The 13,132-nt window shown below is 43.6% G+C and overlaps 1 protein-coding gene across 1 annotated transcript; it reads right to left on the bottom strand.

The window, feature by feature from the left end:
• Positions 1-164: 164 nt before the first annotated feature.
• On the bottom strand, positions 165-12,883 carry carnmt1 (carnosine N-methyltransferase 1). Its single transcript, XM_012881311.3, has 8 exons — positions 12,722-12,883; positions 12,347-12,542; positions 6,000-6,166; positions 5,698-5,838; positions 4,467-4,645; positions 4,147-4,260; positions 1,396-1,499; positions 165-1,306 (listed from the first exon to the last, which is right to left on the bottom strand). Exons 1-8 carry the CDS (start codon positions 12,856-12,858, stop codon positions 1,109-1,111), a joined length of 1,236 nt encoding a protein of 411 aa, XP_012736765.2. The 5' UTR covers positions 12,859-12,883; the 3' UTR covers positions 165-1,108.
• Between the last annotated feature and the right edge of the window lie 249 nt (positions 12,884-13,132).

The following is a 13,132-nucleotide window of genomic DNA, read 5'->3' on the forward strand; positions in this document are numbered from 1 at the left end:
CGTTTATGAGTCATGTAGTGGCGCGCTAAATGACTAGATGGTGCAATAATGTGAAAATCTTACACATTGGGGCTTTAAAGCACAATAATCAAAACAAACGCTTGATGTGATGTCCGAAATTTCAAAACAGACAATATTTGCAAGGAAACATTTTCTTCAGACTTTTTCTTTCAAAATGTTTAGCTTTATTTCAAAGAAAATAAAGACAACAGCTACAAAACTTAAAAACTGAACAGTGACCGATACAAATAAGATAATGTAAGTAAAAATAAATACATTTCAAAATGTGTAATTCAGTTGCAGAGGCACAAGTGAATGCATACAAACTGTGACGAGGGAAGTAGGAATAAGTTAGGACTGAGACATAATGGGTAAACGAAGCAAACTCCAAATGGCTCGGAGCTCACGACAAACCAATAGAAAACAAACAAACTTGTAGCTTCTGGTAACTTCATTACCTCTCACCCTCATATTCAAAAAAGTGATGAGACGTTTTTAAAGCTGATATTGCAGTCCAACAATACTTGATACCACGCACGGGCCAGTGACCAGTGTCAGGGTTTTTAAAAGCTGGCTTCAAAAACTGCTAAAATATTCATTCATTTAACCGCCTCCACAATTTACCCTCCCTTAAATAAGATACCAGGGAAAGTGCCGCAGTAAGCTGAGTTTAAAAATAGCATAGTCAGTATTGTTTCACCCCAATTTGATGCTTTCCACTGCCAGTCAGCTGGCTGAAAGAACAGCACGAGACTTTTTCATCAAATAGAAGAATGACAAATTTGGCAGTTTTAAAATAAAAGGGGAAATTGGATAATGTGATGCATTTATGTTTAAAAAGGCCGGCAATATTCTGATCTTGTAAAAACAACTTTTTTTCCTCAATTTTGTACTATGAGAATCACAAACTTGCCTACGCCTGCTTCACACAACCCATATTTTCAGCTGTATTCAGATGCTTCAGAGCTCCAAAAAAAACCTCATAATGTTGTAAGCACTTTTCAAAGAGAGGCAATTTAAAGGATATATTCAAGGAGAATTTTTTTTCTTTCCACATTTCTTATGTCAAACTTCACTAGGTGAGCTGTGTTTACCCAAGCATTTCATGTCACGTTAGCCTGTTGCTGCCCTCTCGCCTGGATGACTTAGCAGCTGGTGGAGAATTTTGTTGGTGCTCTTTGTCTTCTTGGCCGTTAAACTGCAGCTCTGAAGGTTTTCGAGCGACAAAGAAGACGCAGTCATAAACGTACCTCAGCATAGAGCAACTGTTCTCAGTGTACGTTGTCTGCATAGACTCTTTTTCCACCTGTAATAGATAAAAAAACACTGCTTTTCTACCATAATGTTGGTTTTGGAAAAAAACAGAATGTCATCACATTAAATAATAGAATTTACCTCAAAAATGAAGCCATATTTTACCATTGCTGTCCTAATGTCGTCGTAGCTAAGTTCAATAGAGAGCTCGTTGGCTATATTCTCAAAGTGATACAGCAGTGGGCCTTAAAGACACAGGACACAGATGGATTAATTTCTGCAACCATATGTTAGCAAGTCATAGATTTAAGTTGAACACAAATTACTCCAAATCAGCAGTGACAATAATGTACTTTATTTCAAGAGGCATTTTTAAAAACATCAGACTTGCAGGGATAGCAAAAGCGTATTGTGTTTTACTTTTCAAAAATTCAATATCAAGATGTGATAAAAATCCCCATCTCCTATCGGCCGCTACCTTCAGGCATCGGCACAGCAGATCATTTGCCTAAATCTCACCAACATGTCACCTGTGACACTAACCTTCTTGAAATCCTCCTTTAATACAGTAATCCTTCTCTTTCCCTCCTCACTGGCAGCTCTATATTCAACATCCTAGGTCTAACATATCGATTATTCCTTCCCTGCACCATCATAGCCTTGCCACTCCATCTTTCTGTCAGAATGAGATGTTCTTTTGACAGGAGCTTATTTCTAGTTGTGACTATTCAAGTCACACTCAAAAATCTCATCTCCAGCAGCTCCTCTTGTATTTTGGTCTGGGCCACCATCTCCTCAGCATCCATCAAAGCAAGTTATCCACCATCTGGTAAACCACCCACTTTACTCTTGCAGTTATTTGATACTCCTCTCAATTCACTTCCTATATCTTTACTCTCCTCCTTACATTGCTCTCATGGACCGACACGGCCTAGTTTACTAAAGAGACTTAAACTCGTGCACTTTCAATATCTTTACTCCAAGATTCTTCTACCCATCTCTCAGTCCTCTTCTCTCAAGAGCATATTTCCAGACTATCACCTGATCCTTACTCTCAATACAGATCAAAATGTCAGAAAGGTGTCATTATTATATTTTTTTATTTGTTTTTTTTTTCTTTATCTTCAGATGAACAAATGAAAAAATTCTGTGAAATTGTTCTTTCATCAATCCTGCTAGCAAACAGTTGTGGCCACTTTCCTGTGTGCTGCTTCCCAACTCTGTAAGCTGCAGGAAATTAGACTTCCCTGACAAAGTCACCCCAAAAGGAATCAAAGTGAGGTTTAAGTGAACAACCCCAAACACAGCAGCAATAAGTTCAAGACTAACAAGATGTCCAATTGTAGGCATCTTTTAAACGACACCAACTAGATAAGATCCCGGATCAGTGACTGGCTTTTCTGCAATTTTCTGGTTTTAAACAAAAATAACAAAAGATACCTTGTCATCTGGTTGCCAAAATCAATTAGTTGCTTATTTTTGCCCAGTAACCAAATCCAATGTAAACAATTCTAGAAGTTACAATTGACTGCTCGTTGGTCTTTGACTCACAAATCTATTTCGTGTTCCTGTTTAATTCATTTTAGAAACATTTAGAATATGGGCCGTGGACTTCTGAGCAAATGTAGAGAACAGTATTCATACATTTGTGTCATTGCGTTTAGACTACCATAATGCTTTTTACCCGTCTGGAGAAATAATACATTTCACGCCTGCAAGCTGTTCAAAAGGCAGCATCCAGACTATATCTAGCAAACGCTCTCACATCACTTCAGTTTTATGCTTCCTAAACTGGCTCCCAGTGGATTTTAGAATTCAATTCAAAGTACTTTTCTGTTTACGGGGCCTTGAACTACCAGGTTTCTAACCATTCCTGCCATCTTTTAGCTAAACTAGCCTTCGATTCTACGCCCAGTATCTCCTGGTTGTTCCTCGTACAAGGCCAAAATCTAAGAGGGACTGGGCCTTTCAGTTTGTAGCTCTTAAACTGTGAAAAAAACGTTTTTAAAAACCACCAGAAAATTATCTTCTACTAGGCTTTTATGCCATGATTTTATTGTGCATTTTTTATCCTTGTTTTTATAATACATAATGTTGTAAGGCGCTTTCTGACTTTGTGTCTGTGAAAGGCCTTTTTATATTTAAGCCCTACTTACAAGCTTCAGTAAGTTAAAGATTGCCACAGCAAAATTACAAAGAAAACTGACTCAGATTTTCACTATTGGTTATGTGAAACCCTCATTAATCCAAAGACAGAAAACAATAAGCTTGGAGCATGTCAAACAGCACAAGTTTCAAGACATGTTTTTAAATGTCAAACACAGAGGTGAGAAAGTGATCATTTGAACGTGTTTTGTTTTGGGACCCGAGCACGTTGTAGTGATCCTGTTGATGAAAAAAAAGCTATTGTGTAAACCGGAGTCCTGCTTAGTCAGTCGTGAGAAGCAAGATGTGCAGCAAGATTCAAGAGGTTAATCGTTATATACACAATAAAGACACAGAGACTCAGAGAGTGCAGTTAAATACTTGCTTGTTTTCTCCAAACATAAATACTGAGAAAACTAAAATACTAATAGCTACAAATTACTAAGAATAAATAAAATACTAAAAAACAAACTGAAATACAGTCATCTGAGGTCATCTGTTAACACCGAGTTAATGTTAAAGAACATATTTAACATTATTTTTCATATTTCTTTCACAATGATCTGAAACGGTAATACGTTCATTTGCCAAATGAATCCCTGAAGCTCTTTCTTTTAAAGATGACTTAAAGCTGTCGACCTCTCAGTAGGTAAATGAATATGCTGGAAAATCAGCTTTTCAGATATAAAACCCAGTATTTATAAATGGCTCTAGTCGACCTACGTTTTCTCTTAATAGTAGACTCACCAAGGTTTATCCATACTCCTCCAGGCTTAAGAATTTTCCAGATAGTGTCCACATACTCCAAGACATTATTAGCTGTGTCAATAAAGAAGCAGGTTGCCACACAGTCCCAGCACTCTGAGAGGAACACATGAGACCACCAGGTTTACGCCAAGCACTGCTTAATCACATATTCATTCATTTATAAACATAAAAAATTCACCTTTGATCAAGTGAGCTAAACAGCTGTATGTAAAACTGGGTTTAAATAAGGTATTTGCCAACCAAATAAACTTCTTTTCAGATGTTAAAATAAGTCTGCCTTCATGTCATCGTTAACATACCTGGTTCACTATAAACCTCCACGAAGTCCCCCGCTACCATGGAGAAGTCTGTATTAAGCGGCAGACTCTGAGGATTAACGTCGGGGAATCTGATTGGTCGCGTTTGGTCGGAGGATTTCTTGTTGTTGCTGAACTGGTGGATCCAGGGATACAGGGTCAGTTCATTCTCCGTCTCACACCTGAGTGGACAAAGTTCAAACTCATCAGTGAAATGTGGATGCAGCAATAATCAGAGTTTCAGTAAGTTAACTGAAAACCTTCTAAGACCTTTTCAACGTCGAGATAATTTACATTTAAACCCTACATGAATAGCAAAAATGACTTAAGATAACTTCACTTAACTTATTTAAATAACTAAAGGTCTATTTAAATTCATGCTTTTTGGGTTTAGAGTTTATTGCCTTTACGACTAGGCTTCCTAACTTAATTACTTTCTTCCAGAACACAGTAAGCTTTGTAAGGTTTTGTTGATGGACAACAGGCTTTAGCCAATTATTAAAAACTCTGACAAACTCTTGCTCCTCCTGCTCTGTGCTCAGCCTCTGCCTTTACAGCTTGCATGTAAATGAACCGCACCACCGGCCAATCACAGACAGATCTTTTTCATCCAATCAGTGTATTCCTTGCAAATACAATATTTGAATGCATGAAAACAACCAATAACAACAGGCAAATCAAAATTCTGCACCAAGTGGCAGACGTTACAAAACGGTCAGATTTGAGAAAAACAAAACAATAAAAGAAAACACTTGAACTTTGCACCCTAAGAATTTGTTGTTTTGCTACAGCTAAATACCAGCTAGATTACTTAGAGCTAGAAATCAAAGGAAGAAAAAAAAGAAAGATTGGCACCCATTACTTAAAATGAGCAAAAAATTAAAAAAATAAGAGTGAAAAAATGCAATAAGGAGCAAACATATAAATTAAAAAAGGTTACTAAAGATATTTAAAACCTAGTATAAAAGAAACAGATATGCTTAAAATTTTGGGTCTAAAAATGACCAATTTGAATTTAAAACTTAAAGAAACTGAATACTCTGGACAGTATGAAGTGAGAGGCCACTGCCACGTAGCTGTTTTTACCTAACGTGCACCGACTGATTATGAAGGCATGCTGTTTCTGCTCAGAAATATGAAAACTACGTGTAGAAATAAAGAAATGCAAAGATGTTTAACAGCCCAGTGATGTTCGCCCAAGGAAAAAAAGGTTCAATGCCTTTCTGTGTGTTACCTGTTGAGCACAAAGTTTGAGGAGAAGAGCATGAAGAAGCTCCATTCGTTGCCCTGGCATGCGTACCCCAGCCGAGCTATCTCCCAGGCAAGTCGACCAAGCCCGGCACCAGGAATCAGCACACTCACCCTAGACACATCACTGATATAATAAAGTGCACAAAATGCACACATCACACAGAAAACACTGACATATTTTTTTTTAATGGCCTGTTAAAACCATATAACACTAAAGTTAAATTGGTGTGTTTTAGCTGAAAAGGCATGCATGTAGCTGTAAAAGTGAGCAAGTAAACGTCCTACTATTGGTCACTCGGGAAGAGCCTCTGGATCTCTTGGATGATGGGTTTGTAGCAAGAGTCCCTCTCTGCCTGGCCTGTTTCACTCCAGTCTCTGACAAACTGCTTTATGGTGGACTTTAGTTTGTCCATGTCAAACGTAGAGGATGGACGAGTCTTCCTCGGATCCTCCTGATAAAATAAAAGAGAAAACGGCTGCACAGAACTTTCAGGGAAGAGCACATTGAATTTACGTCAAAGAGGAGGGTTAAAGGGTCTTAAATTAAATACACTTTTGAAATAAATGTGAATTTAAAATGACATAAATCAATGTCCCATTAAATTATTTAATGTAACATTTATTTGGTGTACCATTAAAAATGTAAATATACAATTTTAATGAGTACATTAAATAAGTAAAAGTTTTTTTTTAAATAATTTAAATATACATAAAATATGTCACTCTGCATTTATTTATTTCATGCCACCCGTGCTGTATGGAGGGCCAACTCTGTTGAAAATAAGTATATAAATTATTGCTGAATAAATATAGTACATAAATATAACATGCACAAAAATACAGCAAATAAACGTGGGCACAGTCAATAGGTTGTCAGTGAGCTGAGGCATTCAGCAACTTTATTTGAAAACGCTGTAATTCCTGACTATAATTTGTTTTGTGGAGGCTTTGGCAGAACGTGTGTGGAAATAGAGATGCTTAACTTTTGTTCAAAAGTGAAAGAATTCAGTAATTGGGTTACAACAGAAAAAAATTCTTATTTTTCTCCTGTGGTATCATAGCCTTCATGATTGTTGGAATGTTTGCCTAATGTGAGGATGATCACGTCTGTGTAAACCCGATTCATATAACCTTTAGCGCTCAATATAGAACATTCTCTTAGACTGTTTCCAGAGTTCTGACGAAAATACTATTTGCTCTGATTGTCGCACATCTCCAGAAGTTCTGTCTGCTTCAACCAAAAACCCACTTTCCCCGAGTCCATAACTGAAAACAGCTGTCTGCTCTATTATAATACACATCTTTGTTTCTATTAATGGATCTTATGAAACAGACCCCACATGTGATCAAATAATAACAATAATAATAATTGATACTTTATTCATCTCACAATGGAGATGAATAGCCCACTGTGGGTCACCCGGGGAGCAATCAGGGATTAAGGGTTGGGATTGAACTGGGTACTTGCAACCTTCTCAGAGTGCAAGCGCGCTGCTCTAACCACTAGGCCGCCACTTCCCTCTCTGCCTGCCTATGACAAGCACTGAAGAAAGCCACACAGTGACTCGATTCCTACCTACTTCTTGACTTAATGAAAAATCTGATCCTGTGGAGGAGTGAAAATGACGACACAAAGGATGTAGGTTTGAACAGCTCTTTACTCGACTCCAACTGAGAGCAACTGTACAGAAAACCATATATATACACACCAACGAACAAACATATTTCTCCTCACTACAACTTCTCCACTGAGTGAGAGTGGAGCCCCCTAGTGGTCCGCCACATATGCCCCCCCCGAACACTCAGTAGGGTAAAATAACAAACTAATCCAGATTCGTGCGTTTCAATAAACGTCCAAAACGGCTGAACTTGGGCCCTGTAGGATGATCCTGGGACATCCGTGCCTGAGGACGAAGGCGACATGGAGGGGCTGCAGGGGGGTTGAGCTCCGATAAATGAGGATCTCTGGAGGAAGAACAACGGTCCATTAAAACAGTGGAGGGGGGTCTTCCCCTGCGAGGAGCTTGGGCCGTTACCACCTGATCGTCCGCCAAGACATGAGCGGGTTTGAGCCTGTCAACACAGATAGTTTCCTTACGCCCTCCCAAATCCAAAAGAAAATGTTTAGGCCCTGGTTCAAGGACTCTGAAAGGGCCATCATACAAAGGTCGTAGGGGTGTTCTGTGCGCATCGTGTCGAACGAAAACAAATTTAGAGTTCTCTAAGTTCTCAGGAACAAAGGACTGGGGCAAACAATGGTGAACAGGGGTGGGAACCTGAAAGGAGTCTCCCTGAGGGAAAAAACGTTGCCCAAGTGGACCGAACTGTGGCGCAGGGGAATCAGGTAAAAACGCCCCAGGGACACGCAGGGGCTGACCGAAAACCAGTTCAGCTGTGGAAGCACCAAGGTCCTCTTTAACGGCTGAACGCAAACCAAGCATGACCCATGGAAGGCGGTCAACCCAGTTTCCATCAGTTAAAGAAGCACGGAGCGCAGCTTTCAAAGACCTGTGGAACCGCTCACACAACCCATTAGCCTGCGGATTGTATGCAGTGGTGCGGTGGATCTTGACCCCCAGACCATCAGCCATGGCAGACCAAAGCTCTGAAATGAACTGTGGGCCCCTATCAGAAGTAATGTCAGAGGGGGGGCCAAAACGTGCAACCCAGGTGGACAGAAAAGCCCGGGCCACCGCTGCTGACGTTGTAGATGACAGCGGAACCACTTCTGGCCACCGGGTTGTACGATCGATCATGGTCAGGAGATGTGTGAAACCCTGTGATGGAGGAAGGGGACCCACAAGGTCTACATGCACATGATCAAACCGCTTGTCAGGGATGGGAAACGGTTCCAAAGGTGCTTTAGTGTGCCTCTGGACCTTAGCACGCTGGCACTGAACACAGGCTGCAGCCCATTCTCTAACCGTTTTGCGCAGTCCAGTCCAAACGAATTTAGAACCAACCAGTTTGACGGAGGCCCTAATGCCGGGATGCGAGAGGCAGTGTAACGTGTCAAAAACCCGGCGGCGCCACGAAACAGGAACCAGAGGGCGGGGACAGCCAGTAGAAACATCACAGATCAGAGGAGGACCACCTTCCTGCATCTGTCTTTCCTCCAGCTGGAGGCCCGTGGACCCAGTCTGTAGCGCAAGGATGTCTGCATCACTGCGCTGGTCTGCAGCCATAGCAGAAAAATCGATCCCGACATAAACTGGGCAGATCAGCGCACGAGACAGACAGTCAGCCACTAAGTTGGACTTGCCAGCAACATGCTGAATGTCAGTCGTGAATTCAGAAATGGCGGCAAGGTGGCGTTGCTGTCGTGCGGACCAGGGGTCGGATGTTTTGGACATGGCAAAGATGAGGGGCTTGTGGTCCACAAAGGCAGTAAATGAGCGGCCCTCCAGAAAATATCTAAAATGGCGTGTAGCCAGGTAGAGAGCAAGCAACTCTCGATCAAAAACGCTGTATTTCCGTTCATTATCCCGCAAAGTACGGCTGAAAAAGGCAAGTGGCTGCCAAACACCAGAGACACGCTGCTCCAAAACCGCCCCCACAGCCACGTCAGATGCATCAGTTGTCAGAGCGATCTGTGCTGACTGGGAAGGGTGGGCCAGAAGAGCAGCGTCGGCCAAAGCAGACTTAGCGCCACCAAACGCCTGGAGGCGTTCAGGGACCCAGTCGATGCTGTCGGTGGCTTTTCTTTGTTTGAGCGCACTGTAAAGCGGCTGCAGAAGTTGTGCTGCTTTGGGGATAAAGCGGTTGTAAAAATTAACCATCCCCAAGAACTCCTGCAGGGCTTTAACCGTCTGGGGGCGGGGAAAATCGGCCACCGCCTGAACTTTCTGTGGCAATGGGACCGCACCACTGGCAGAAATGCGGTGGCCCAAAAAATCCATGACCGGCAACCCAAATTGGCATTTTGCGGGGTTGACAATCAGGCCATGTGCCGCCAAACGTTGAAAAACCTGACGTAGGTGGGACATGTGCTGTTCGGCCGAGCTGCTGGCCACAAGGATGTCGTCCAAATATACAAAAACGAAGGACAACCCACGCAGAACGGAATCCATCAACCGCTGAAATGTTTGAGCTGCACCTTTAAGGCCGAATGGCATGCGTAAAAACTCAAACAGGCCAAACGGAGTGATCACCGCGGTTTTAGGGATGTCCTCAGCTCTCACAGGAACCTGGTGATAACCCCGCACCAAATCCACTTTAGAAAAAATGGATGTCCCGGAGAGATGGGCAGAGAAATCCTGGATGTGGGGGATAGGATAACGGTCGTTCTCTGTGACGTTATTTAGACGACGGAAATCCCCACAAGGCCGCCACTGGCCGTCCGACTTGGGCACCATGTGCAACGGTGACGCCCAGGGGCTGTTGGAGCGCCTCACGATCCCTAAACGCTCCATGTTGGCAAACTCCTCCCGCGCAACAGCCAGCTTTGCCGCGTCAAGGCGGCGCGCGCGCGCAAACACTGGAGCGCCGGTTGTGGGGATATAATGCTCTATCCCGTGCTTTGTGTCTGTGTTTGAAAAATTGGGGAGAGTCAGAGAGGGAAAATCTGACAATAAATGCTGGAACGCGTCCCCTGAAGCTAAAAAATTAGTGTGTACTAACGGCCCAGCTCCTCGCGTTATACAAGGCAGTGAAGAAAAAGACACAGCGTCAATTAAACGCCGGTTTGCAACGTCCACAAGCAGGCCGTGAGCACAGAGGAAATCAGCCCCTATGATGGGGACAGAGCTCGCAGCTACTACAAAGTTCCACTGGAAGTCACGTCCATTGAAACAGACAGTCACCAACCTTTCTCCGAATGTTCTGATGGGAGAACCGTTAGCGGCGGTCAGCTGGGGACCGCAGCCCTCAGCAAGCCTGTCGGAGCCCGCCGGGGGAACGAGGCTCTTCTGCGAACCTGAATCCACCAGAAAATGTCTCCCCGATCGCGAATCCTCAATAAAGAGCAACCTCTCCTTATCGCCGACGGCCGCGGCTGCTAGCAGGCGTCGGCTTGGTCGTTTCCCGGCGGCTTGAAGCTGCAGGGCGGGAGGCAGCGCCGCGCCCTGACGCCGAAGCGCTGATGGTAGAAACAAAAAGCCGGCTTCTGGCGTTTCCTGGTGGCGATCGCTGCCATCACCGATGGCTGATCGACCGCTGAAGACGGCGAAGGCTCAGAAAAAGCTGCCGTAGGTTCCTTGGCCAGCGACTGGACCGTGAAGGTCCTGGAAGCCAGGAGGATGCGATCAGCTTCCTCAGCCAGCGAGCGGTAATCCTTCTCCCGCAGCAAGGATGAGTTAGCCAGAGCGATCCGCACCGGAGCCGGGAGTTGTCGCAGGAACAGGTGGATGAAAAGAAATCCGCCTTCGTCGTCACCCAGCAAGGACAGCATACTTTCCATGAGCTCCAAAGCTGAGCCATCTCCTAACCCCGAGAGAGAAAGCAGCTTCTCGGCGCGTTCTGCGTCGGACAGGGAGTAACGGCGGAGAAGCAGGTGTTTGAGCGCGCTGTACTTTCCGTCCGCGGGAGGGTTGCGAAGCAGGGTCATCGCGCGCCTGGTGGATGGTGGATCCAGCGCTGAAACCACATAGTGGTACCTTGTGTCGTCCGATGTGATTCCACGAAGAGCAAACTGTGCTTCGACGTGGAAGAACCATGATTGCGGATCATGTAGCCAGAAATCCGGAATCTTAACGGCCACAGCAAAAGAAGCCGGTGGAGGTCCACCAGAGACAGCGATCGGCTGTGAGGAGCTGGGCAGGCCATCAGATGTGGACATGTTGGCTCACAGGGGTCACCAATGTGGAGGAGTGAAAATGACGACACAAAGGATGTAGGTTTGAACAGCTCTTTACTCGACTCCAACTGAGAGCAACTGTACAGAAAACCATATATATACACACCAACGAACAAACATATTTCTCCTCACTACAACTTCTCCACTGAGTGAGAGTGGAGCCCCCTAGTGGTCCGCCACAATCCAACAGATCCTCCAGAGTTGAGAAAAATGTTGAATGTAACTTTATTTCATGGTATTTTTTTACTAAATATTGTCCCTTTTAACCCCCTCACATATGATAAACAGTGTGTGTCTGGACTCTTGAGTGCTCCCTGTTTACAGCACTCACTCTTCTTGAACGAGACTGAAGCATTTCCTCTTACTCTGTACAAACAAATCCCAATCCAGGTAAGTAAAACGCCGGCACTCAAAACTATTTTTTCTTTAAAAAGCTGTTTTCAATTGGCCATTCTAAACAGATTAGATTTTGACATTTGGAGACGGTACCAAAGGGCGAGGTATGAGACTGTATAAATGCCTAGTCTGCGAGGGATCTTATTCTTGATTGATCAGAGCTTTAAAAAAAATCCCCTATCATCTGATCTACCCTCACTAAAAGAGCAAGGTGACTTTTCAAGGTTAAGATGTCAAACAGAAATAATTAAACAATTCCTTCACCAAGGACAGACATCAACAAAAACTATCAAGTAGAAGCTATCCGGAACAACAAACTTGTGCAATCCTCCAAACGCTCCCTAAAACCGTCAACAGCAACAAAACAAACACACACACACACACACACAAGTGACACTCAAAGCTCGGCTGAAACGCTGCTAACCTTAAATTTAGGACCTACCCTTTCCCCATATTCCACGTTCTCAAACATGTGAAGGCTGTTGTGGACGATGGCGTCCAGAACCTCTTGGTTGTGTTCGGCGCACTGCCTGATCCGGCCCAGGTTGGACGGAACACCGGGCAGCAGCCTTTGGTGTCTTGGCGAGAGGCTCTGAAACTGTCGCTCGGCCCGTTTGACCTGCTCCTGGACATGGTACCTGGAGGGAGAAAGATAAAAGCAGGACGCCAAGCGCTCAAAAGCTACACTCTATGAACCGGAGTGGTTTTTGTATTGTTCCCGAGTCTTTCTCTTGTTAGCAAAACACAAACGTCAACAAACTGCGAGTTACTGCTCGCTGTCTTATTGTTTTTCGTTTGTAAAACATTTTTATTGTACCTGTAAAATCTAAACGCATCGATAATTCTCCAGAAGTGCTGCCTTTCCAGCTTGGCCTCCTCCTCCGGGGTGTATTTTTTTCTTTCTTTGTGAAAATGTGCTCCACACTGCGGGTCCGTGGCTGGTGGTTCCGCCATGTTTGAAACAGACCGACAGCCATCCAATCACAGCGCGACTATTTTCTACTTCGTTGTCATTTCGCTATTTCAGCAGATTAAGGCCCATGCGGGCACACTGCTGCCACCTACAGGCAGATGTCTGGAACTGAATTTACAGCGCCTCGCAGCATTCCCTTTGAATTGTTTCCGCATTTTTGCATTGTTACAACAAAAAACGTCATCATATTATTTTGAAATGTTATGTTAAAGACCAATGCAAGATAGCAGATAACTTTTTAGGGAAAGAAACATG

The sequence above is a fragment of the Fundulus heteroclitus genome, chromosome 12, assembly GCF_011125445.2.
Source record: "Fundulus heteroclitus isolate FHET01 chromosome 12, MU-UCD_Fhet_4.1, whole genome shotgun sequence".
NCBI classification, from domain to species: domain Eukaryota; kingdom Metazoa; phylum Chordata; class Actinopteri; order Cyprinodontiformes; family Fundulidae; genus Fundulus; species Fundulus heteroclitus.

Bases quoted from the DNA above. Each gene is read 5' to 3' on its own strand.
- carnmt1 (XM_012881311.3), bottom strand. From the start codon at position 12,858: ATGGCGGAACCACCAGCCACGGACCCGCAGTGTGGAGCACATTTTCAC. The intron at 4,646-5,697 runs GTAACACACAGA...TTGTCCACTCAG, and splicing joins TCAAACTTTGTGCTCAACAG to GTGTGAGACGGAGAATGAAC. The intron at 4,261-4,466 runs GTATGTTAACGA...TGTTCCTCTCAG, and splicing joins GGAGGTTTATAGTGAACCAG to AGTGCTGGGACTGTGTGGCA.